Source organism: Pteropus medius, unplaced genomic scaffold, assembly GCF_902729225.1.
Source record: "Pteropus medius unplaced genomic scaffold, Ma_sr-lr_union100, whole genome shotgun sequence".
Classification (NCBI taxonomy): domain Eukaryota; kingdom Metazoa; phylum Chordata; class Mammalia; order Chiroptera; family Pteropodidae; genus Pteropus; species Pteropus medius.
The window spans coordinates 4,091,024-4,116,640 of record NW_024347791.1 but is presented as its reverse complement, the minus strand read 5'-3'; the positions used below and the strand labels follow the sequence as shown (position 1 = coordinate 4,116,640).

The 25,617-nt window shown below is 41.5% G+C and overlaps 1 protein-coding gene and 1 pseudogene across 2 annotated transcripts in view; both read right to left on the bottom strand.

Annotated features, from left to right (window-relative positions):
- The window catches only part of SYN3 (synapsin III), a 409,605-nt gene that overhangs the window by 313,641 nt on the left and 70,347 nt on the right, over nucleotides 1-25,617 (bottom strand). For both annotated transcript variants that reach the window (XM_039877852.1, XM_039877853.1), the window contains exon 4: nucleotides 16,883-16,974. In XM_039877852.1, coding sequence (XP_039733786.1) covers nucleotides 16,883-16,974 — 92 coding nt within the window. The remainder of the gene's footprint in view (nucleotides 1-16,882; nucleotides 16,975-25,617) is intronic.
- Nucleotides 6,236-6,351, bottom strand: LOC120615276 (uncharacterized; annotated as a pseudogene).

The following is a 25,617-nucleotide window of genomic DNA, read 5'->3' as shown; positions in this document are numbered from 1 at the left end:
GGGTAGCCACCAGCCCACCCACCCAGAAAGCCCCGGTGCCCTGCCACACAGAGAGGCCCAAACACTGGCTCCAGCATGAAGAGAAAGCAGGGGGTGTGGCATAGTTGTAAGAATACAGGCTTTAAATTCAGACAGAGCTGGATTCAAACACTAACTCCACCCTTCATGAGCCGTGGGACTGTGGATAAGATACTGAACTTCTCTGAGTCTCAATTTCCCATCTATAAAATGTAGCTTGTCATATTGATCATGCAGAGAGGAGGAAAGAATTAGAAATAATAAATGCAAAGTGCTCAGCACAGTGCCTGAGGCACAGTAGGTGCTTATAGTAGCTATTCATATAGGTTTCTTCACTTATTTAATGAAGACTGGATTGCAAGTCCACTGAGTACCAGGCATGGTGGATATCATACGAGAAGGTGTAAGTGGCTTTTCTTTGGGAGCGACACTTGAGCTGAGATCTGAAGCATGAGCAGGAGTTAATCTACGTGAAATGGAGAGGAGAGACTTTCTAAGCAGAGGAAACAGAATATGTGAAGACCTGTGATGGGAAATAGCAGGTGAGGATTGAAAACTGAGAAAAAGGTAATGTGGCTGATGCAGAGCAAGCAAAAGAGGCTGGCAAGGTGGGCAGCGGCCAGACCGTGCTAATCACAGTAAAAATTCTGGTCTTCATCCTAAGAGTACAAGGAAAGTATTGAAGGGTTTTAACTGATGAAATTAGAGTTCTCAAAAGCTCATTCTAAAAAGAGTACATATTATATGATTTCAACTATATGACAATCTGGAAAAGGCAAAACTACAGACAGTAAAAAGATCAGTAGTTGGCAAGGGTTGGGGGTGGTGGGGTGAATAGTCGAAGCACACGGGATTTCTAGGGCAGTGAAACTGTTCTGTAAGCTTCTCTAATGGCAGATACATGTCCCTATACTTTTGTCAAAACTTATAGAATGTGCAACACCAAGGGTGAACTCTAATGTAAACTATGGACTTCAGGTGATGCTGTGTCATGTAGGTTCGTCAGCTTTAACAAATGTACCAGTCTGGTGGGGGGTTGTTGATAATGCAGGAGGCCGTTCGTGTGTGGGGACAGGGAGTATAAGGGAACTCTCAGAACTTTCCTCTTAATTTTGCTGTGAACCAAAAACTTCTCTAAACAAATTAAGTCTATCAATTAAAAAGAGAAATAAAAACTCATTCTGGCTGCTGTGTAGAAAATAGATTGGAAAAGAGCAGAGGAGACTGGAGGACCAGTTATGTTTTTCTTATTTTCTTGTTTCCTTGGGGCGAGTTACATAAGTTCTGAGGACTTCAGTTCTTCCATCTGTGATATGGGACAAGAATATAAAGTGACACAGTGTATAGGAAGTGCCTCGCAGAAAGCCTGGCACAAGGCAGGCATTCAGTTCACACTGGCTGAATGTGAAAGAATATCACGATGAGAAGAATGGCAAAGGTGTCAGGACACAAAGGTCTTTGTGTGGGGATAGTGGGCATCTTGCAACAGTGTTTTGAAGCAGGTAAAAAGGCTCACTGTTTATTGGCTGAAGCAAAAGTATCAGAATGTATGTCCCAGGGCTAAAACTGTGTTTCATACTTTGGAGAAAAGAAATAATAATAGCAATAACTAAGGTTTATTGAGCGCTAACTATATGGCAGGTATTGTTGTAAATGGTTTTGTGAATTAGCTCATTTCATTCTCTCAACCACACCTGTGATTAGGTAGGATCATTATCTGTTTTGTATCTGGGGAAACTGAGGCACAGAAAGTTTCATCATGTTTCCCAATGTAAGTGATAAAGCTGGCTTAAAAGAGGATCAAGAGATACAAACCTGAGTGAAATGGGGAAATAAGTGACACAAGCATAGAACAGTTTTGAAGTGGCACAAAACAGACTAGTCAGGACCAAGGACTCAATCGTGTGGGAAACAGCACTGTATAGCTATTAAGAGCAAGGATTTAGAATCGGCCTGCCTGGGTATGAATCCTGGTTCTGCCACTTTCTGTGTGACCTACTCTGTGACTCAGTTTTCTCATCTGTTATATAGAGATAGTAACAAGCTCTACCACGTGGCACCATTTTGACATTGTAGTAAGACAATGCATGCTATTCACTAGCTGATCACATTATATGGAACATAGTATGAGCTCAGTATGTTTCAGAGCAAGGAGAACAATAGAAAATTTTAAGAGTAAGCTTGGAGCTTCAAACAAGGGGTGGAATTCAAATCTAGCTCCCAATAGACAGTTAGCAAGGACTACACCAGGTGCTAGCTGGCTATAATGAGCAAAGCAACATGACCCCTGCCCTCAAAGACCTCCCAGTTTGGGGCGGGGAGGTAGGTGCAAATGCAGAAAGTAAAACAAAATGCAGGATGGAAGAAGAAATCAGTCACTTGTTCAACCAAAATGGTACCAGCCACCATTCTAGGGACTGGAGATGTGGTTATTTGCAAAATAGAAAGGACCCTTGCCCTCAAAAAGCTTATGTTCTAGTGCAGAGATAGGCAAGGACCACGTTCACAAACATAAAAGCAGTGCTGCACGCTGTTAAAAGGTAAAGGTGGGTGAGGGGATAGAAATCCACATGGGAGGTTATTTTAGATAGCACGGTCAAAGAAGGAAGTGGCAACATATGAGCAAGGCCAAAATGTAGTGAGGGGGTGAGCTGTGTTCATACCCGGAAGAAAAGTTTCCTAGGCTGAAGGAATAGCAGGTGCAAAGGCCCTGAGAAGGGAAGAAGACACCCGACCCGTTTAAAGAACACCAAGGAATAGGAGCACCAGCACGGCCGAGGGGAAGAAAGGTGAAGAGATAGCGTAAGTCTGCTCCATCTGGGGTCTTAAAGACTATGGTCAGGACTGTGAATTTCACTCTACGAGGGATGAGAAGCCCTCGGATGGTTTTAAACATGGGCTTGGTATCTGATTTAATTTCAGAAGAATCACTCTGGTTGCTGTGGGGAGAATGGATAGAAGGGGGATGCGGTGGATTAATGCATCCTCAAATTCTTGGCTGCTCCTTTCATTTAAATCTAGTTTTTCCCTTTGCCTGTCTTTAGCCACTAGAATGTAGCAGAAGTGATGCTGCGTAACTTCTAACTCTTGAGGTATCGACACCCTCCACCCCTCTTGTAACATTATTTCAGTTTTACAATTTAAAACTAGAAAGAAGCCTAAATTCTGACACTGCCATCTAAGAAGTCCGACTATCCTGAGATCAAATTGCTGTGAAGAAGCTCAATAGCTGCATGGAGAAAGCAAGACCACGTGCAGATGCACTGAAGCACCGACATGAGCGTGAAGCCTACTGGGACCTTCCAGCCCAGCCCGGCTCAGCCCAGCCCCCAGCTGAATAAAGCCCAGTGACCAACTCAGCCAACACCACATGCGGAACAACCAGCTCACCGAACTCTGCCCAAATTCCTGACCCAGAGACTGCAAGCAGGTAAAACGGTTGTGATTTCAAGCAACTAAGTTTTGGGGTAGTTTGTTGCACAGCAATTGATCATTGAAACGGGGTAACGGCAGAAACGAGGAGAGCAGTGAAGAGGGAACTGCAGAAATCCGGGTGAGAGAGAAAGTTGATTTGGTCTGTAGTAGGACTGGTGGTGGAGAATAAGAAAATGCGGATAAGAAAAATGTTGCACACACACGCACGCACACATGCACGTACACACACACATACACACCACCGATATCATCTGTAGGAGAAAGTCAGGGGTCTGCAGACCGCATATAACCTGGTGGTGGTGGCACTGAGGCCACCTCTTTCAATGAAGAGCTGCTTGTCCAAGGGTCAACTTCATTCTCAGACATCTCACTGCCATCAGAATAAACACCACAGAAAGTAAAAGAATAGATTGCAGAACGCCAGAAAATAAGCTTAATAGCACAGAAATATTATTTGTTATCGAAATGAAATGTCCCAGAAAAAAATTGTTTGTCTTCATGTAATATCTAATGTGTACACACTACTCCTAGATTATCAAGTATATTCCATACATCCATTTCCCCCTTCTGATTCATTCAACTGTCCTTTGAAGTTGCCACCCTCATTCGCAACTGAAGAAACACACTCAGAAAGAAAACAATTACTGTTCCACAGCCCCACAGTCAGTAACTGGTAGAAACAGACTTGGAATCTCAGACTTCTCAAGGCAAGTTCAAATTGATTTTTTTGTGTGTGTATGACTGTCACTAAAATTTTCACATTTATTCTAAAACTATGCAGAACAAATTAAAATAATACGCTGTTCTGCGTTTTCGTTGTCTCTCTGCCACCCCTCTTCACAGGCTGCTTGTGCAGTGGTTTTTAAAGCGGGGTCCTAAAAAAAATAAAATAAAGTAGGGTCCTTGGACTCCTGGTCTTGGAGCCTCACAGCTAGAGCTTGACAACATGCAGATCCCTGTGCCCCACCCAGGAATCAGTCTTTTTGGTAATGGGGCCCAAGCATCTGCATTTTAATAAGTAGGGCAGTGGGGTTCCTAAATTATTTGCCTTCGTGAAAAAGTTTAAAAATCACTGAACTGGTGGATCACCAAGCCCTCCGGAAGCAGATGGACCTGCTTAAATGAAGGGAGAGATTCTGAAAATAGTTTAGCTCATTCCACCATGTCGCCTGGGGTCAGGGGAGGGGGAGGAGGCTCTAGACAGTCTCATCCTCCCGCTCCCCACCAGGCTCACCCTGGGGGGCCAGGAAAGGAAGGGTTTGCAAGATGAGTCGTGGGGTGAGCGGGTGAGGAAGGGGCAGAGTGCGCATTTAGAGAGCACCCACTGTGTTTCAGGCACTAGCAGACTTTTCCTTTTTTAGTCCTCAAATAGGCATTATTTCAGTTTTACAATTGAAGGTCCGGGAATCAGAAGGTGAAGTTACTTGTGCAGTCACACAAAAAGCAAATGAGGAGTTGAGATTCGAACCCAGGATCACCTGACACCAGTGCAAATGTACTTCTCAGTATCAAGCTGTGCCAACCGGGTAAAAGGGTAGTGTGATGTGAAGTCATGGGGATTTGAACCCCAACGCCCTACTCATTAGCTGTGTGACCTCGGATTAGGCATTACCCTTCTCAAAATTGTTCCTTCATTTCTTTCAAAAGAGGATGAAATTACCTGCCACGGAGAAGTCTCCAGTACCCAGCAGCCTTTTAGTAAAGGATGATTGCTTCCGAATGAGAAAAGGCCAAAGCCAAAAGGGTGAAGTGGCCATCGGGGCGATTTCTCCCACAGGTCGGGAGTGAGTCCCCAGGGTGGGGGGTGGTGAAGGGAGAGAGGACGGTGAAGTGGGACCCAGCCCTGGAGCCATTCTGGGAATCGGGAGCCACACTGTTTTCCTCCATCAGAGCACCGCTCCCTCTCCTGGGGGAATTGGCAGATCTGCCACTGGCCTGTTGGCTGGAGACACATGGCAGCAGAGCCTGGCATTTCTTTACAGACTCTCACTGTCTCTTTCTTGTGCAGCTCTCTTCCCGTTCCCACGCCCCACCTCTGCAAGTCCCTGGGGACCCAGCTTTCTCTCGCACTGGAGAGGGCAAAGGCCCTGGGTGAAGAGATAGATCGGGGCCTTCCCCCTCCAAAGCTGCTCTGCTGGGACCCTCAATGACTCATTGTCCCCTCCTCGAGAGAGGAGGCAGTAGGCGGTGTGCTGGTCAACAAGTCTGTGCCTGGTGCAAGCTAAGGCTGGAGGCCTCTCAGTCGCAAGCTCTTTACTTTGCAAAGTTGTGGGGTTCTTATTCATTTGAAGAGTCAGAGGGTCCTGAGTGGTTTCAGCAAAGACGTAAGTACTGTGCCAGGAAAAACAGTCCTTAACCTGATCCTCCAGAAAGGTCCAGCCCAGTGGGAGACATGAGAAGTAAATAATAATTACTACCCTCCTAGATCAGTCACAGTGCAGGAAGAGCAATAAGAACAAGGACACCTAGCCATTGCTTAGGGCTGGTTCATCCCTTCATTCATTGAACAAATAGTTATTGAGAACCTGATTTGTGACAGGGGCTAGGAACACAGTGGGAACAAACTAAAATTATATAATAGCATATCTTATCTATAATATAATACATAAAATGTCATATATTTTATATATCATATTTATTATATATTATATTACATTAATGTTTGTATCTAGTCAATGTAATTATATAATAGCATATATTATCTCTATAAAATATGTGATATGTTATATTAATATATATATATATAATCTATCATCTACCTTTTTTTTATTATTATTATTTATGCCTACAGCCCCTGGTCTTCCTAGGTGATCTCCCATCCAAGTACTAACCAGGCCCGATACTGCTTAGCTTCCGAGATCAGACATCGGGCTTGTTCAGGGTGGCATGGCCATAGACCATGGACTGTGGCTCCACTGGGGCACAAACCCAGGGCCTTCTGCATGTAAAGCAGATGTGCTAACTGCTACACTATGGAACCACGTCCTCATCTCTCTATCAATCATCTATCATCTATCTATAATTTTGGGCAGTGATAAATGCTTGAAGAAAAAAAATGCATAGTTGGGCCTCGAGAGTGGGGACAGTATGGTCTGACAAGTTCTCTCTGCAAAGATGGCATTTGATCAGAAATTTGAAAGGAGGTGAGACATGATAACATCTGCGGAAGTGTTTCAAGATGAAGGAAGAACAATGCAAAGACTGTCCACCAAATATCACTCTACCTGCTCCATACATATCATTCATACATACTTGTTCCCACTTTACAGATGGGGAACCCAAGAGCTAGGAAGGTGGTGAGCCTTATCCAGGGCCTTATGGCTTATGGAAGGCAGAGCTGGGACCCACCACGGGTGGTCTGCCCTGCCTCCCTATGTGGGCTCTCGGCCATGAAGCCACACCACTAATCTGGGCAAGTCCTAGATGCCTGTGAGCACAGAAGAGGAAGGCTGAATCCAACTTCAGAAAAGAAAGCAGAGATGGGATGTGGAAACGTGACCCTGGGCATGAGTACACCAAGCCGACGAAGGTCTCTGCCTCTCTTCTTTGCCTCTTCTGGCCCCAGAGCTGCCCCTTTCCAGTGTGCACATCCACTCAAAGTCAAGAGACAGAGGGAGAAGCTCCTTCCCAAATCCATAGGGCTTGCTCTGCTCACTTTATGTAGGTTTCTATTCAGAGAGGCCTTGCTGCTCGCCTTTCCTCAAATACCAGTCACTCTCTATCTCTTCTTTCTTTCAATCAGTTCTCACGACCTGCCATTAAAATGCATATTTGCTTACTTTGTTGTCTGCTTTCTGCAACTTAAGTCTAGCTCCACAAGGACTATTGTCTATTTTGTTCACTGCTGTATCCTCTGTGCCTGGCACATCTTTAATGAATGAAAGAAAGGAAAGTAGGAAAAGCTCAGTGGGTGTGTAACCATTTAGGAGAGTCAAAGGGAGCACTTTTCCAAAAAGACACAGACCGAGAAGTCAGGGCAGAAACTGCGCTCTTTGTAATATTTGCCGGACTGTGCCTGGCACTCTGAATGTGCTCAGTAGATATTTGCTGAATGAATGGATATCTGGAATTTGAAAATCCAGGTTCAGGATGCTCAAAAGACTGGGCAATAAAGAGTAAAGGCACACCATTTTATAATGTTCTTTAATGGCATGTTTGAGAGTTTCCAGGATAGAGATCAGGAAAGTTGAGAGCTGACTCTGGCTCAGGAACTCATGTGCTAAGAGGACTTGGACATTTGACCTCCTCTCTGTCCCCCGGACCATAGTTTGCCCATCTATAAAATGGGGACACACAGAAAATTCGAAGGGACTCTCCTAACTCTGGACCTCTAAAATTTTATAAAATATCCTCTTCTCTGGGAAAGCCCCACGTATCTCCATCTTGTTCCAAATATCCTCCCTGGAAACAGTAAGTCTGGGGTAGGTCCTGGGGGTGAAGGGGATACTGGAGTCTCCGATGCCTTTCCTCACGGTCTTGTGTTACTTATGATTCTTGGCTCCCTCTCTTCACCCCTAAGGTCTGACCTTCTAATGAGCAGATGCATATTATCAGCCACTGTGGTTTGAACAGGTGCCTGTAATTTAGAGTTGCCTAACGCTAGAAACCGAGAGCAGGACTTGCAATAATTAGGTTGAGGCCTCATTAATGTCTGCCTCTTGGGTGTTTCTCATTCTTGGTTTCTCCTGTCCTGTATTTCAAATCCCATCTATCGGTATAGACACAACTGACTCTCTCTCTCTCTTTTTTTTATTGCTCCATTGTGAAGCCAGGCTTGAATTTGGGCCCAGAAAGGCCACGGCCATCCACAAAGCATGAATCTTAACATGACCTGGAATGGCCCCTGCTCTGCTTCCTAAATAAAATTTTGCAACTTTGCTGAGAACCTGGATGTCTGGGTTGCTGTTAAGCACCTCAAACGGGCTGCCCTTAGTTTGGGTGTTTGACAGAAATCAGAGTTAGGGGTGTGCTACTGATTTAATTACTGCAATTACAGATGATGTAACCAGCTCGTGTTCGTTGCCATTAACAAAGCACACTAGAATCTGAACTTGAAAAGGGACTTAATTTGTTCTGTTCACTGATGATTTTCTAAGAGAGTTATTCTCTTTTTGTCCTCTTGCCCCCATCCCACTCATCTCTATCCTGCTCTGGGCCCCAGGAGGCTGACCTCTGGGGACAGCATCAACCTGGCTCTCTGACTCAACTGTCTCTGCTTGGCTTGGGCCAACGTGAGACCCCAGCAGAATAGAGGGCAGGGAAGGGTGGTATTTCTTGCTAGTGCCCACCCTGCTTCAGTGCCATGACTTTGAAGGTAGCCAACTTCCTCCAGAACTACAATTTCAACTGAGCAGACCTCCTGCTCAAGTCTAGATGAAACCTACTAGATTTAAGTCCAGCAATTCTATTTCCACTCCTGTCCCTTCACCTCTAGGGATGATAATGGCTTTCTGCCATTGAAGCCACACCACCAATCTGGGCAAGTCCTAGATGCCTGTGAGCACAGAAGAGGAAGGCTGAATCCAACTTCAGCCTTCTGCTGTTTGCTGTTATTAGATAATGGATGTCTCATGTTCCCTAAGCCCCACACACTCCTCTGTAAGTGGTTCGTTCATTAAAATCTCTTTATTTAAACCATTTGGGGGTAAATTCTGTTTTTTTGCCTAGCCCCTGTCCAATACAAATCCCAATATCTAAAATGGAGCTTGGAACATAGTAGGCCATTAATCAATATTTGTGGAATGAATGAACAAACTTCTCACATATATTATCTCATTTAATTCTTACAAAAACTATATAAAATAATACAATTGCCTTTTACAGAAAAAAAAAAACTTGAGGCTCACAGAGGTCGAGTCTCAGGTCTAAGCAATATATTTCTAAGATAGAGCAACATTGACATCCTCTACTTTGGGTAAACTTGAGCCACACTCAGCACTTTGGAGAAATCTCTACTTCCTGCTATTTTCTGTACAATCTCAGAATTCACTCATGCCAGCATGGGGTGAGCTCAACAGGACCAGATGCCACTGAGTGGACAGGGGTAATGCAAGGAAGAGAATAACAAAATCTCAGGATTTAAAGACATTTGGACATTCCCTTGACATAGAATCAGACTCTTGGGTTCAAATCTAAGTGCTGCCACTTTCTTTTTTCCCTCTCAGGTTTAATGATATATGTATACATTCTGCAGCGATTACCATGATCAAGTTAATTATATATCCATCGCTCCCCATAGTTAACCACTATCTTTTAGTTCAGTTTTCCTCCTATTATCTAGTTTCATACAACTGTGATCTGAAAAGACACTTGATATGATTTCAATCTTCTTAAATCTGTTAAGATTTGTTTTGTGCCCTAACATATGATCTATTCTGGAGAATGTTCTGTGTGCACTTGAGAATGTGTATTCTGCTGCTGTTGGATAGAAAGAATGTTCCCTATATGTCTGTTTGGTCTATTGGTATAAAGTATAGTTCAAGCCCCAGTGTTTTCTTATTGATTTTTTGTCTGTATGATATACCCATTGTTGAAAGTGAGTTATCGAAATTCCCTACTATTATTGTATTGCTATTTCTCCTTTCACATTTGTTAATATTTGCTTTATATATTTACGTGCTCTTATGTTGGGTGCATATATATTTACAATTATTATTATATTACATATATATATACACACTTATTATATCCTCTTGATGAATTAACGCCTTTATCATTATGCACTGTCCTCGGTCTCGTTACAGTTTTTGACTTAAAGTCTATTTTATCTGATATAAATATAGCTACCCCTGCTCTATTTTGTTTTCTATTTGCTTGGGATATCCTTTTTCATCCCTCTACTTGCAGCATATGTGTGCCTTTAAAGCTAAAGTTGATTGTCTTGTAGGCAGAATATCGTTGGATCATTTTTTAAAATTGATTCAGCCACGCCGTGTCTTTTGACTGGAGAATTTAATCCATTAACATTTAAAGTAGTTATTGATAGGTAAGGATTTCTACTGTCATTTTGTTGTTTTCTTGCTGGTTTGTAGTTTCTTCCTCTATTGCTGTGTTCCTTTGTGATTCGATGGTTTTCTGTAGTGGTATGCTTTGAATCCTTTCTGTTTTTGTTTTCTGCATCTACTATAGGTTTTGGTTTTATGGTTACTATGAGTCTTACATAAAATATCTTATAGTTATAACGGTCTATTTTAAGCTTAACTCGGATCACATACGAACACTCTACTCTTTACTTCCCCCTCCATACATTCTATGCTTTTGATGTCACAGTTCACATCTTTTTATATTGTATATTCATTAACAAATCATTGTAGCTAGTTATTTTAAGTATTTTTGTCTTTAACCTTTATACTAGAGTTAAAAGTGATTATACACCATCCTTATAGTATTACAGTATTCTTAATCTGACCAAATAACTATATCAATGTGTTTTATATGTTCGTATGTTTTCATCTTACTAATTAGTGTCCTTTCATTTCACTGAATTCCCACCATCTAAAAGTCAAATGCTTGGATCCCTTTAATATTTTTCTGCGGAATGGTTGCCATACCTTTGCATACCACTCATAATGGGGAACTTACTGCCTTGTTAAGCATCTCTGATTATTAAATAGTCTCCCCCTTGTTAAAGAGGTAATCTAGTGTAGTAGTGTCCCACACAGGCTATGAGGCCAGACTTCTAGGCTTGAATCCTAGCTTTGCCACTTAGGGGCTGGAGATCTTGATTCTATTGCTCAACTTATTGGTGCTTCAGCCTCCTTATCTAGAAAATGTGGATTATAATAGTACATACCTTATAGGGTTGTTGAAAGGATGAAATGAGTCAATATATGTTAAGTGCTTGGAATAGTGCCTAGCACGTAGGAATTGCTAAAAAGTGTTTGTTAAATAAAAATTCATAAATTGTGTATGTATAATTCCAGCTGGCTTAATCAAAAAGAGATTTTTGCGGGTAGGGGGCGGGGATAGGGTTTGGAGATAAGTCTGGATCCGGGGCTTTGAATAACATCACCAGTCATTGACTCTCTCTCTCCTCTCTCTCCTCTCTCTCTCTCTCTCTCTCTCTCTCTCTGCTCTCTCTACTCTTCTCTGTCTCTCTCACCCCACCCCACCACACACCCATCCACCCACCACACCCACGCCACATCACACACACACACACATCGGGCTGTGTTTTCCTTTGCCTTGGCTTCGATCTGTACCCTCTGTACACTGTACATTGTACCCTCAAGGAGAAAGAGGGATGGCCATCATCTCTTCCAGGCATCCATCCCACCAGCTCAGCAGCCACAGCAGAATGTATGTGTCTCTCATCTAAAAGTTTCAGCAAAAGTCTCACAATGGATTCTCACCGGCCTGGCTTGGGTCCCAGTGTGATAATCTGATTCTAGGGCTGCTTACATACCAGAAACCACATAGACTACACGTTGGAGAGGGGTTACCCCAATAGAAGACCTAGGTGCTATTCCCCAAAGAAGAAAGAATAGATGCTGAAGAAAACCAGCAGTGGTCCGCTCTACCACTGGTCCTGGTTACTTCTCTGAAGTCGTGCCCCAGGAGGAAGCCTTTGGAAGGTCTAGGCTTGCTCATCTTGCACATTTGGAAGTGCTTAGGGAACATTTTCAATTCGACACCCAAGTCTCTTTGAAAGAATATACTGTAAGTCAAAAGCATGGCTCAAAATTCTTACTTTGTAAGACCATGTACCCGAAGAAGAATTTACTGACTTTCTACCTACAAGACACATTGTGAGTCAGGCAGAGAGTACCTAGTTTGTGTGCATGTTCTCACAGGTCTGCCACCTGTGGCTTGCCAAAACAAGCTGCTTGACTGAGACTGTAAGCGTCAACCTGGGCATGAACAGAATAAATCTCTGTGGCCCCCACAGATCCTTAAGCTGAGGGCTTTGGCTGCATTGGCACTTCCCTTACAGCCCTGGCTACCCAAGGCATGGTCTTCTACCAACAGTAACGGCATGTGGGAGCTTGTCCACACCCTTGCTGCTCGAACTGAAGTCTGCAGGACCAGCAGCAAAGTCTTCGTCTAGGAACTCACAGGAAATTTCAGAATCTCAGGTCCTACCTGAATACCTAATGGATTAGAATCTGCATTTTAGCAATATTTCCAGGTTTGTCTGCACTTGAGAAGCACTACTGTGTTAGTTTTCTAGAGCTGCCTTAACAAATACCACAAACTGATGGCTTATGCAACAGAAATTTATTCTCTCACAGTTCTAGAGGTTATCAAGTTGGAAATCAAGGTGCTGGGAGGGTGGGTTTCTTCTGAGGCCTTCTGAGAGAATTTGTTCCGTGTCTGTCTGTCAGCTTCTGGTAATGGAAAGCAGTCCGTGGTGTTCCTTGGCTAGCAGATGCATCACTCCAGTCTCTGCCTCCATCATCACATGGCATTTTCCCTATGTCTCTGTGTCCAAATTTTCCTTTTCTTATAAAGACTCCAGCTATGTTGAATTAAGGGCCCACACTACTCCAGTATGACCTCATCTTAACTAATTACATCTGCAATGACCTTATTCCCAAATAAGATCACATTTTGAGGTTCTAGGGGTTAGGACTTTAACATATCTTTTTTGTTTTTTTGGCGGGGTGGGGAGAGGGGCACAATTCAGCTCGTAACAACTATCTTTACAGCCTGCCATTCCTAAATACTGGGAGAATAGCTGATTAGAAAACACCTTAAACATTTTTTAAATTTATTTTTGTAAACAATTTTGTTAATTCAGGAAGAAGATGGCTCGTCTACAACGAGGCTCCTGTGAGAAGTAAATGAATATGTATTTCTAGCACCATTCTCAAACTCTCCCATGATGATGGACTGTTAATTTCTCATTGTAGTTTTGCCAATTTTTGAAGTATATTTTGAGGCCGTTTTATTTGGTGCTTATAAATTTAAAATGATCTCTTCTGGGCAAATGAACCCTTTATCATAATGGATTTCTTTCTTTTCCCTGGTAATGCTTTTCATCTGGAAGTCTATTTTTCCCCTGATATTAATATAGCTACATTGATTAGCTTTCTTTTGCCCAGTAGTTCCATGGTTATGTATATTTTTTGGTCCTTTAACTTTCAAATTTCCTATATTCTTACATTTTAGATAAATCTCTTGAATGGAATATAGTTGGATTTTAAAGAATCTATTCTGACAATCTTGTGTAGATGCTCTGTAAATTAGAGCATTTAGTCCACTTACATTTAATGTAAGTACTGATATAGATTGGTGGTTTAATAAATATTTAACTACCAGTAGGGCACACTTTGTAGAGGTTGCAATTCTCACAAGTGACCATGAGAGGGCAACTCCAGGGGACTCAGGCATTTACAGCCTTGAAGGGACAGAGGGAACAAAGCATTTACTCTCTGGGGTTCCACCACCGCTTCCAAAGTTGTGTCTCTCCTACAGTTTCAGGCATCCTCTGACCATGGGAAGAACAGGATATGGACTGGGGATCAGGAGTGTGGCGAATTGGAGGACAAAAGAGCAGCCAATGGTCATGCCCATCCATGGGGTGAGGGGGCTGAAGGCATTCAGAAGGCTCAGGGCAGAAGCTGTTTATCAACTTGTATAAAAATACTTCAATATTTTAATAACCAGTACTGCTAGTACAAGTCATTTACAGTGATATCAGCCTGCTGATATATTTAAGTCTACACCTTATTTTATTTATAACATCTGTTCTATGTTGGTATTTCCTTTCTTCTTTTACTATTTCTTTTTGTCCTCTTTTGTACTTTTTAAGTATCACATTCTGTTTTTTTTTAGCAATTACCAAAGAATTACATCATTTGTCTTTGACTGTTGTTAATCAATACATTGACTTTCCTCCCTGACCACACAGTGGTCTCAGAACACCTTAACTGACCCCCAGCCCCTACCAACTTACGGTTGTGTATTTTAATCCCTACCCCTCATATATTTTAATCCTTCATAAGGCATTTATTAATTATTATTATCATTATATTTAAAGACAATGTTTATTAACAGTTACCACATACTTTGCCCTTCATTTTTCTTGCTGCTCTATGTTATTCCGGGATTTTTATTTTATTTTATTTCATTTATTTATTTTTTGCCTAAAGCACATATTTTACAATTTCCTTTATTGAGGGTCTTCTCTCTGTAAATATTTTTATTTTGCCTTCATTCATAAAAGATGTTTCCCTGAGGATGGAATTATAGGTTGGCAATTATTTTCTTTTGGCCCCTGAATATATCATGCCACCAACCCTGCTGCCTGGGAACCAGCAGGCAGTCTGTTAGTCTAGTCAAAGCAATCTGCCTTTTTTTCTCTGGCTATTTTTTATTTTTCTTCATCTGTCTGCACTTACATTATTGTGGATCGGTGTGGAATTCTTTTCATTTATCCTGCTTTAAATCTGTTGAGCTTCTGTTTTTGTGGTTTGGTATCTTTCTGATACCAAGCCATCATGTCTTAAAATACGGCTTCTGTTCCATTTTCTTTTCTTTTTCTTTTTTGAGAATCTGATTAAATCAATATTAGACCTTCTCATGAGATCTAACCATCTCTTCTGCTTTTCCAATTTTTTTCTCTCTGTACTTCATTTGGGATAATTTCTTCAGCTCTACATTTCACTTTATTAACGCTTTTTCAGTTGTATCTAATATGCTGTTAAATACAATACAACTAACTAATGATTTTAGTTATTAATATTTTCATTTCTAGAAGTTCTATTTATTTTTTTAATTGGTCGTGTCACTTTTTATAGTTTACTATTCCTTACAGATATCTTCAAATCTGATTTTTTTTCAGCTTAATATGTGTGATTTTTTTTCTTTTAAGAATCTCAGTCTGATGATCCAATATCTGAGATACGAGGGTCTCTTTCTGTTTATTCTTGTTTCTTCTCATTAATGGTGTCTGTGCCTGGTTATCTTTGACTATGTGCTAGCTATTGTAAAACAATTATTTGAATAATTATTTGAAGGTTAGGATGAAAGTGTCTTCCTCTACATAGGATTTGCTTTTATTTTTGACATGTCTAGGGCCACTATAAACTAAATTTAATGCTTAACGTTCTCTGGAAGACCAATACAATTGCAGTTCACTCTGCGATTACTTGTGAGGGTTCATCTGCTTATAATTCACATTCACTTTTAAGGTGTAATCCTTTTGGTCTCAGCTTATTGTAGAAAGTGTCTACCATTACATTCCCCACCTGGAGTGGCCCTGGGTGTTGAGTTCTGTCTCCCTTGCCTGTGATGGGCTAGCAAAACCAATTTTCAAATTTGCCAGACTTAGCAAATACACTCAGGAAAAGGTAGCTTTTATATTCATTTATCTCTTTGAGTTTCCATTTCTCCATCATTCTCTTCCTGGTTATACTTTGTATTCCAACTCTTTGAAGGCTTTGATGATTATTTGAAACCAGTTTTTAAGTTGTTTTAAGTGGAAGAGTTAGTCCAAATATCTAGTCCACCATTATTGGAAATAGGAAGTTATGAAATGTCTTTCTTGACACAAGATTGGCACTCAGTAATAATGGCTGAACTAGTTGAATGATCATAATTTCTCAGACATACTCTCTCTCTCTCTTTTTCTTTTTCTTTTTCTTTTTGGCCTATCTGTATTTACGAAGAGACTGTTTTCTACCCTTAGAATGCATAGAATGCCCATATTCCATCAATTGACAAGGCTCTGAAAAAATGCCACCTTTTCTTCGTAGTTCTTTCTGTTTTCTCTACTTCTCCAAATTTGAATCCTATTTCTTCCCCATCTAAACCTTCACTAGACTTAGTTTGTATCATCCGCTGGGTACTTAACTAGATAGGAATATATTATTATGACTATTTACCTCTTTTATGAATTTCTATTCTCTTGACATTTCTGGGCTTTTGAAGAGTTCTCTCACTTCCCCTCCAGCTGAGCATGTATTATAAACAGATTTCTCGGAAAATATCATATCCAGTGCTTTTAGGTTTGATGTCCTGGGAGGGGGTTTTCCAAACATTCAGCCTGCCATACTGCTGAAAGCAGGATGCAGCTCATTCTAATAAATACTTATATTTGTGCCGCACTTTAGAATTAATAGAGTGCTCTCACATTTATGATTTCTATTTCAGTGTTGCTATCAACATGCTGCCAAAGAGAGTCAGAGGGCAAGAGACTAAATAATATGCTCAAATAGATCCACAAAGCTGGAAACGGAGCCCACATCTTTTCTCTCCAAGCCCATGGTTCATTCCAGGGCACCCCAGTTGCTTTTCCATAGTATTTGTGCCTCTAGCCATTTTTATTGCAAGAACACTTAGAACTCTTTAGATACAGACATTCTGGAAGGGAAAGTTCAAGTAGTGCAGGAGTTAAGTCATAGACACTAGATAGAGGGGTTGGTTATGTGTGGTACCTCATACACACGTCTCAAATGAAGGCTTTCTGTATCTCAGTCCTCCTTACCTGACAACCTTGGTCCCGTTTCTCATGACTTGCATGTCCACCATACAGCCCCCAGTAACATAGGCAGCCAGGTTCAGTTCCGAGAATTCAGCCTGAAAGAGAAAGCGAAACAAAAAAGATTCATCAGATCCTAATGATGCTAATAACTGCTAACATTTATTGGGTACTTATATGTGCCAAATACACATTTATACCTGATCTGAAATTAGGAAATTGGTAATATTATTTACTTCCCTTGTTGAAAGATAAGAAAGCTGAGGTGCAGAGAGGCACAGTGACATGTCCAAGATACATAATAAAAGGCAAAGTTGGATTGAAATTCGTGTGTCTCTGAGTCTACGACCCATGCTTTAAACTAGTACTGATTTCTATCTCCTTGAAGGTGGAAGAACCAACTCTAGCTCCAGGACTACAAGAGACTAAACGCTGTTTAATATGACATTTTCTCTTGACTTCTTAAGCTTCATACTGTGCCGTGGTGTGGCATCACAGCTATGTGATCATTTGTCACTGTTAATGGAAACCTCCTCAGGTTATCTGTCATCTATTCCCCTTTTTGGTCATAGCTCTTCCCCTCACTCTTTCCACATGGTTGCAGCAGAAGCACTATGTCTGTGCAGTAAAATGCTGTTCCCCTGCTCAAAGCTGCTGGGGTTGGCAACTGGCCCAGGGTAGAGGAATAAGATGCCCTTCCATTAGAATTAGAATCTGCTGAGCAATTAATGCAGCTTCTTTCTAGGGGGCTGTATCTTTTATACACAAACCTGGGTGCAACTGGGGACCATGTGTTCATCTGGATTGGGGAAGCAAGCACAGAAAACCAGGGTGGAGAGAGAGAGAAAAAGAAAGTGCGGGTGGGGCAAGAGTCACCACAGAGGAGCAGAAGCAAGAGATGAGAGTACTTTTGATGTTTATGTGCCAGCTGCAATCCTGCCCTTAGATTTTATGAAATGCCTCTGTATCCTAATAAGTTCATCTTTGTTTTATTATTTGTTTAAATGAGATTTAATGAATTTCTGTTGCTTATGACCAGAATCCTATGGAATACATCTCCCCTGCCAAATTATATACTCCCTCTGACAATAATAATTTGATGTTAGAACCACCCGTATGAGTTTCTAAGGGATGCTGTAACAAATTACCACCACTAGGTGGCTGAAACAGTAGAAATTTCTTTTCTCACAGTTCTGGAAGTTAGAAGTCAAAAGCAAGGTGTTGGTAGGGTTAGTTCCTTCTGAGAGCTGATGGGGAGGCTCTGTTCCAGGCCTCTTTCCTTGGCTTGTAGACAGACACCTTCTCTCCATGTTTTATCACGTTGTCTTCCCTCTATGTGTGTCTCTATCCAAGTTCCTCTTTTTTATCAGGACATTGGTCATACTGGATTAGGGCCCACCCCATGACTTCATTTTAACTTGATTATCTCTGAAAAAAATTGTATCTCTAAATAAGATCACTTCATTCTGAGGTACTAGGGGTTAGAACTCCAATATATGAATTTTGGGGAGACACAATTCAACGTGTAACTCCATCCTAGAAAGTGCAGAGTACCAAACTGTGCCTAATACACAGTAGACACCGAAAGCTATTTCTTTGGATTTAATAAAGAACTGCTCACATATATAAAATACTCACTGTGTGCCAGATACTGTCCTAAGCAGTTTTCATGTATGCAATTCTTTTAATTAACACTTGACCAGATTAAAAAAAAAAAAGAAACAAGGCAGATTGAGAGATGGAATAACTTGCACAATGTCACATAGTAAGAAGCAGGGCCAGGATTTAAACCCAGGCAGTCTGGCTCCAGCCTGTACTTTTAATTGCTGCCCCCCACTGCTCCCACTGTTTAGCTGAATTAAGGCATTAGGTGGATTACAACTGGGAATTTGGGGAACCTAAAAATAACCCATTTAAACAGAAAAACAAGTTTACATTGAAGGGAAATATCATTTCATGGTGACTTAAATGTATCCCCTTGGAAACATTTAACAGAAATTACGACCAAAGACCTAACCATCTCCCCAGATGGCCTTAAAGTAAACCCAGAGTGCTTATGTCTCTTGCTTTAATTAATAACCTCATTATGCTTTAATAAGGTGAAAAGCAAAGAGCCCTGTTAATGAGTGTAGGTTAGTAAATAGTGGTAATGACCTAATTATTAAGTCTAATGCCTTAAAAATGCAGTCCCATCATGTTTAAGATACTGCACTGGCAAGATTACAAAGAAGCATTAGCAAGAAAAGTAAGTTGTTGCTTATGTTTATGGAGAAAAAGAAGTTAGCAGAAAGTTGCAACACAGGATAGTTGGGCAACAAATATATAAAGAAAGGAGGTGAATCTTGCATGATAGAATTTTCGCCCAAGACATGGCAAAGGCCCAGGGGCTGTCGTACTGCCCAAATGGAAAGAAAGTTACCTGGATAAAAGGCACACTGAGGCTTAGATATCCAAGTTACAAGTTCTTCCGGCTCAGATCGGGGTATCTAGATTTATTTCCCAGTTATGGTTTATGGGTAATCACAGGAGGTCAATGCCTGGGTTGTAGGGTAGCAAGTCTCTGCTGGGTAGAGCAAAAGAAGGGTCCTCTTCTGTATTTAACATTCTAGAAACCTCAACCACCATGAAAATGAACACAGGGATCTGAGCCACTTCTCCATCAAGACAGCATGATGGCCTTGCTGGTAGAATCTTCAAGAGCAGTCAATTTTCAGAGCTCTCACAGAAACTGTAGTGGGTTCAACTGTATCTTCTTAAAAAAAAAAACAGTCCACATCCTAAGTGGTGATTCTTGAACATGTGACTATTTTTGGAAATAGAGTCTTTGCAGATGTAATTAAGGATCTCGAGATGAGATCATCCTGGACTAAGGTGGGCCCTAGATCCAACAAGAAGTCCCTATGAAGAAGAAAAGGGGAGAGAGAGACCCAGGAAAGAAGGCCATGTGAAGACAGAGGCAGAGACTAGAGTTACACTTCCAAAAGCTGAGGACTCCAGGACTCACTAGGAGCTGGAAGAGGCAAGGAAGGACCCTCCCCTAGAGCCTTTAGAGAGGGTGCAGACCTGCCGGCACCTTGATTCAGATGTCCAGCCGCCAGAACTGGGAGAGAATAAATTCATGTCATTTTAAGCCACCAAGTTTGTAGTAATTTGTTACAACAGTCCTCAGAAACTAATAAAATAAATTAGGAAATGAAATGCAATTTTGGTATTGCAGGCAAAGGAGTCAGGGTTCAACGAAAGTCAATATGGTTAGGTAAGCTCCTTTACTCACTCCACCTAACACACATATATATGCATAATATATGCAAATATATGTACACACACACACACACATTCTCTCTAGTGGGCTCTCTCTCTCTCTCTTTCTCACACAAACACACAAACACACACACACACACACACACACACACACACACACACACACTGGCCATTCACCCGTATTGTAAAACATTATCATAAGAGTCACTTAAATTTTCTGCATAAATTAACCTTTTGAACCCAAAAACCTTTTAGCCCAAACATTTTTCTTATGTGTCATCTTTATTAATACTACACATTAAGCCTTGTGGATAAATGAATATTCAGACAGACTGCATTCAGATATAAGCTGGGCAAGATACTAGCTAATGAATTTGGTCAAGTTATTAACTGCTTTGAATCTGTTTTGCCATCTCTAAAATAAAGATAATAACATCAATAATATCTATCTTTAAAAGTTTTTTAAAGATTCAGGAAAATGTATACGAAACACCTAGCACGGGGCTGAGACACAGAAGGACTATCTCTGTAAATAGTTGCCATTATCATTTTCAAATATTTCATTGTCTTCATAAGGGTAAACTGAATGTACAAAAAAAATGGTGTAATGAAAAAAGAGCAACCTCTTCAAATATTTGTAACATAAATTTATAAAATATATAGAAGTATAAATTATATAGGGTAAAGACTTCTGCTTATGGCTACAATGAAGTAACAGGAGCCATATTTACACTCCCATCTTAAACAACTAGAAAACCAGACAAAACATATTAAGTAACAGTTTTCAGACAGTGGACAACAGGCATGGCAGGACTATGATCCTGGCAAAAAGGAAACAAATGAAACTATCCCTATAATTGCCCTCGCTGACTGCCTGGATGCAATTTCCAGGCAACGGAGCAACAGGGGAGAATGTCAACAGAGCTCAGCAGTCTCACTGAGCTGAAGACTCAGAGTCTAGAGCTCAGAGAGGTCAAGGCAGCTAGAATTTGCAGGACAGAACACAGGAAAAGATGGGACTGCACAGAAAAAGGCCTCCAGGGAGATCTGCAAGTCTTTGGCTGAGTACTGATCTGAGCATGCATGAAAGAAAACTTCTCAAAGCCAGAGAAAGCACCACTGAAAAACAGTAGACTCAACACCCTCCAGAACCCACACAGCCCCAGTATTTAAATGAAGGTCTTATGTCCTGGGAACCTCCTTAGTCCCAGGCATACTGGGATGATTAATTACTCTATCTAGTTCTGTCCTAAGAGAAGCTTAAAAGTATGCCCTTAAGGTATCAAGCTTATTCTAAGCAACTTAACTGCATCCCAGAACAAAGTACAACACTATTTAAAGAAATACAACAAAATCCAGCACCTGACATATAAAATTTACAAAGTAAAATTTGTGGCATTTGATCATAATTACCAGGCTTTCGAGGAAGCACAAAAATATGACCCATAATCAAGAGAAATCAATCAATAAGAACAGATCCAGAAATATGAGACATGATGGGAAGAGCAAAAATGGAAGTTAAAACAACTATTATAAATAGGTTCTACATTCTCAAGAATGTAGAGGAAAAAGCACTAACATAATGAGAGAAATGGGAAATTTTTAACATGGAAAAACAAAAGTTCTAGAGATGAAAATATAATATCTTAAATTGAAAATGCACTGTTTGGAATTAACCGATTAGACATTGCAGTAGAGAACAGTAATGAACTTGAAGAGAATGCAATACAAACTATACAAAACAAAGCCCAAGAACAAAATTATTAACCCCCTCACTACACACACACCTCGGTGAGCTATGGGACAATATTAAGCAGTCTAATATATGTGGAATTGAAGTCCCAGGAGAAGAAGAGAAAGGAATATAAAGAAATATTTTTTTAAAAAATGGCCACAATCATAATCATATCTGCAAATCCCTTTTGAGTATCATTTTCATAGGTTCCAGGGATTAGGGTATAGATATCTTAGGGAAGCCATTGGGAAATATGAAAGGCTGCAGAGGAAGGCAGTGATTATTTAACCACAAATATTTATGCAGCATTTTCTAAGTTCCAGGCTCTGTTATCAGTGCTAGATATGGTTGGAATCACATCCACTAACAAAATCTCTTCTATAGCCTCCTAGATTAGAAGAAGACATAAACACCTGTTTATAATTAAACACATGTCCAGTTCAAAGAAAACACACATGCATGCACATGTATACACACACGTGCACACACACACACACAGACACACATACACATGGACAAGATGGAATGCATTCAGTTTCCTGCAGGGCCCTTCACTGCATTCTCACTGGAACTGGCACCTGGCAAGTATGCGAGGCTAAGCAGATAATATTACTAAAGCATAGAGATATTCATGTTTCCTTACTAATAACTACATTTATGATGATAATGATGTTGATGACAGAATGGAAAATGGTGATTGCAATCATCATTATTATAATAAGCTGAAGGATGCTATTAGACCAAGAGATCAATGGGAAAGAAAAGGAAATTGAGACTTGGAATTGGATGACTGAATGGAATGTACACAAGAAACCAAAAACGTGTGGGAATGTGAAGGTAGCAGCTATCAGCCTTGACCATGAAGCCCGACTAAAGGAGAATTTCAGCACAAAGAGACATTGCCCAGAATTCCTGAGAAAGGCAAGATGCTGGCAGACAGACTATTCTGGAATCCAAGGGTGGCTGATAAAATACTGGACATTCCTGTCAGTTACCAAAGACCTATCAGGTCCAAACTGTACCCTTAAGCCCTTTGAGTGTGCCCCTTTCCAAGGCCTTAGGCATGCCATATATTTTGCAGGAGGAGAGAGAAAGACAGACAGACAGACAGACACTGAGTTGACAGAAGGTAGGCAGCCTCTCACACCCTCAGCTCCAGTTTCTAATGCTAGGACAACTTATGACCCTCTGCCTTACTCTATAACCTTCATTACTACACCTTATAAATAGGAATTGTTAGCCAAAGATCAGGACTTCACAGTGTTACATTTAACAGCAGGCAGAGGCATTGCTGGGTTGAAAAGCTAGGCAACCACATGTGATTCTGGCTTCTGCGTTCTGCTTCTCTGTAGCTGAGTGTCTGCTGATCTGGATGGTCATCCTATTAACTTCCTCCTTCCTGCCTTGCAGCTCCTCAAAGAAGCTAACTCCAGCATCCATCTTTCTCTCCGCCATTCTCTTCCAGGAGTTGGCAGCAAAAACTCTGATTCCTAGAAGGTCCAGATGTCCTGCTCTCTCTTTTCATAATTGTTTGCTGTATGTTGGGACTCTTTAAGAGTCACATATTTAGTAAGTAACATCCACAAATGAGATTTTGACTTAAAATGAGGGTAGAAGATGGCACTGCTTTGGTCTGGGGCCTAAGTGGAGGGATTCAGGGCAGCTTTAGCCGAGAACCCTTCACTGGGAGTGGCGGACCTAGACCTGCTAACATTTCATGGTATTTAGACTCTTATTTGTGATTCCTCCTTGTGTTTTCAGCTACTTTAGGAATCTGGAATAGGGGTGGTGGTAGTGATTGTCAAGGTAGGATTAGGGCCTTCCTGAGCCCTTTAGCAAGTTATCATCAAAATTCCACCCTAATCCCTAACAGACTGTTAGGTTTGCTCCTGTGAATGAAACTATGTCATCGACAAATTTCTTTTAAAAAATAAACATTCTGCATGTACTATGATCTTCTTCATGTCTTAAATTCTTTCAGAGTCTCATATTGTCAAAGAGATTCATCAAAATGATAAACAGCAGCAGCAATGATTTAAAAAATAGTACTAAATATAGAAAACCTAAGCCCTACATGGTCCATAATGTCTCATGTGATTTAGAGTCTGATGACCTCCTTGACATCGCCTCCCACCATCCCATCACCCCAATTCCGACTCACTCCACCATCATCACACTGCTCCCTTTCCATTGTCAAACACACTGAACTAGCTCCAGCCTCCAGTCCCCCAGCCTCTAAGGGCTTCCCAGAGCTGGCAGCATGACTCGCTTCCTCAGGCCACTCACGCCTCTGCTCCATGGCGTCCCCAGAGGCGCCTCCCTGCAAAGCACCTACTGTACTCAATGCCCCATTTCCTTGTTTAATCTCCCTCCATAGCCCTCATCCCCATCTGACGTATATATTTACATCCTTCCCAATTAAACGCTTAATTGTCCGTCTCTCTCCCTAGAATGGAAGGGCCGGGGGTGGGGGCAGGTATTTTGTCTGTTTTGCTCACGGCTCTCTATTCCAGCACCAAAACTAGTGCCTGGCATATAGCACAGGTGGTCAGTAATATCACTGAATGAACGAATGCCTACTTTGTAGATGTCAAAGGTGAGGCCCAGGGAGGCAGAGTGACTTTGCCCAAAATTACACCCTGGACGGCTTGGAGCCGAACCCAGGCTGGTACCCATCACACTGCAACAAGTAGCTTATTTGAGGTGACTCGTGTTCTAATGTTCAGAGATGGGTCAGCTGGGGGGCTGCGTAGCCAAGCCTCTGATTTCACCTGTGCCTGTGGCCGCCCTCATTTTCACATCTTCCCATGTCCTCTCCATGTCAGTTTGCAGCGTCTGTCAGTGCAGCCCACAGGCCCCTGCCCTCCTTCTCCACTCAGCCGCTTCCAGTTGCCCCTCTGCTAGCAAATACTTGGCAGGTAGCCCAAGGCCTGCTGTCAGCAAGACCTGCTTCCCGTAGATTTCCCGGCACAGGCCGTGTTTTTAGCTTTGAGGGCCCAGTGGGCTCAGTGACTTCCTTGGCTGGCATCTCAGGGCTGAGATCTATTCCACCAGTTCAGACTCACCTTGCAGACAAAAGAGGCTTTGAAAGTCTGCAGACTCAGTGGCCCATTCCAGACAAGGAAATGATGCTCAGGAGCAGCGCCTGGTGTCTTGGTGAAGGCCCGGGCCACTGTGTCAGGGTGGGCTGCCCAGGAGAACCACCCACCTGCTGCCATGCCCAGCACCGGTGACCGAGGGCAGATGCACAGGCACCTTCTGATCATCAGAAAATCACAATATTCCTCTGTGTGTGTGTGTGTGTGTGTGTGTGTGTAGCAGACAGGGAGGGATAAATACATAAAACATGTCAGATATAAATATAACAATACGGGAAAAATAAAACAATAAAACCTACAGTCCTAAATGTTCAAGAAATGGAATATCCAAAATTCGGTGGAGGTTATCACATGATTAAAAAAAGATCACCAATAGTGATCTGCAGTCTACAAAGTGTTTGATATAACACAGTGGTTTTTAGAATCAGACCACATGAATTTGAATTTGAGCTCTACCCCTTACTTGCTGTACAACTTGAGCAAGCTGGTTAGCTTTCCTGTGTTTCAGTCCTCATCTGTAAAATGAAGCTAAGAACCATGCCTTCCTAGGGTAGCTGTGAGCATTAAATGAACCAATCCATTAAAAGCCCTTAGAAGGTGCTAATGTGAAAATAAATGTGTAATCAATGTTAGCTATCATGGTTATG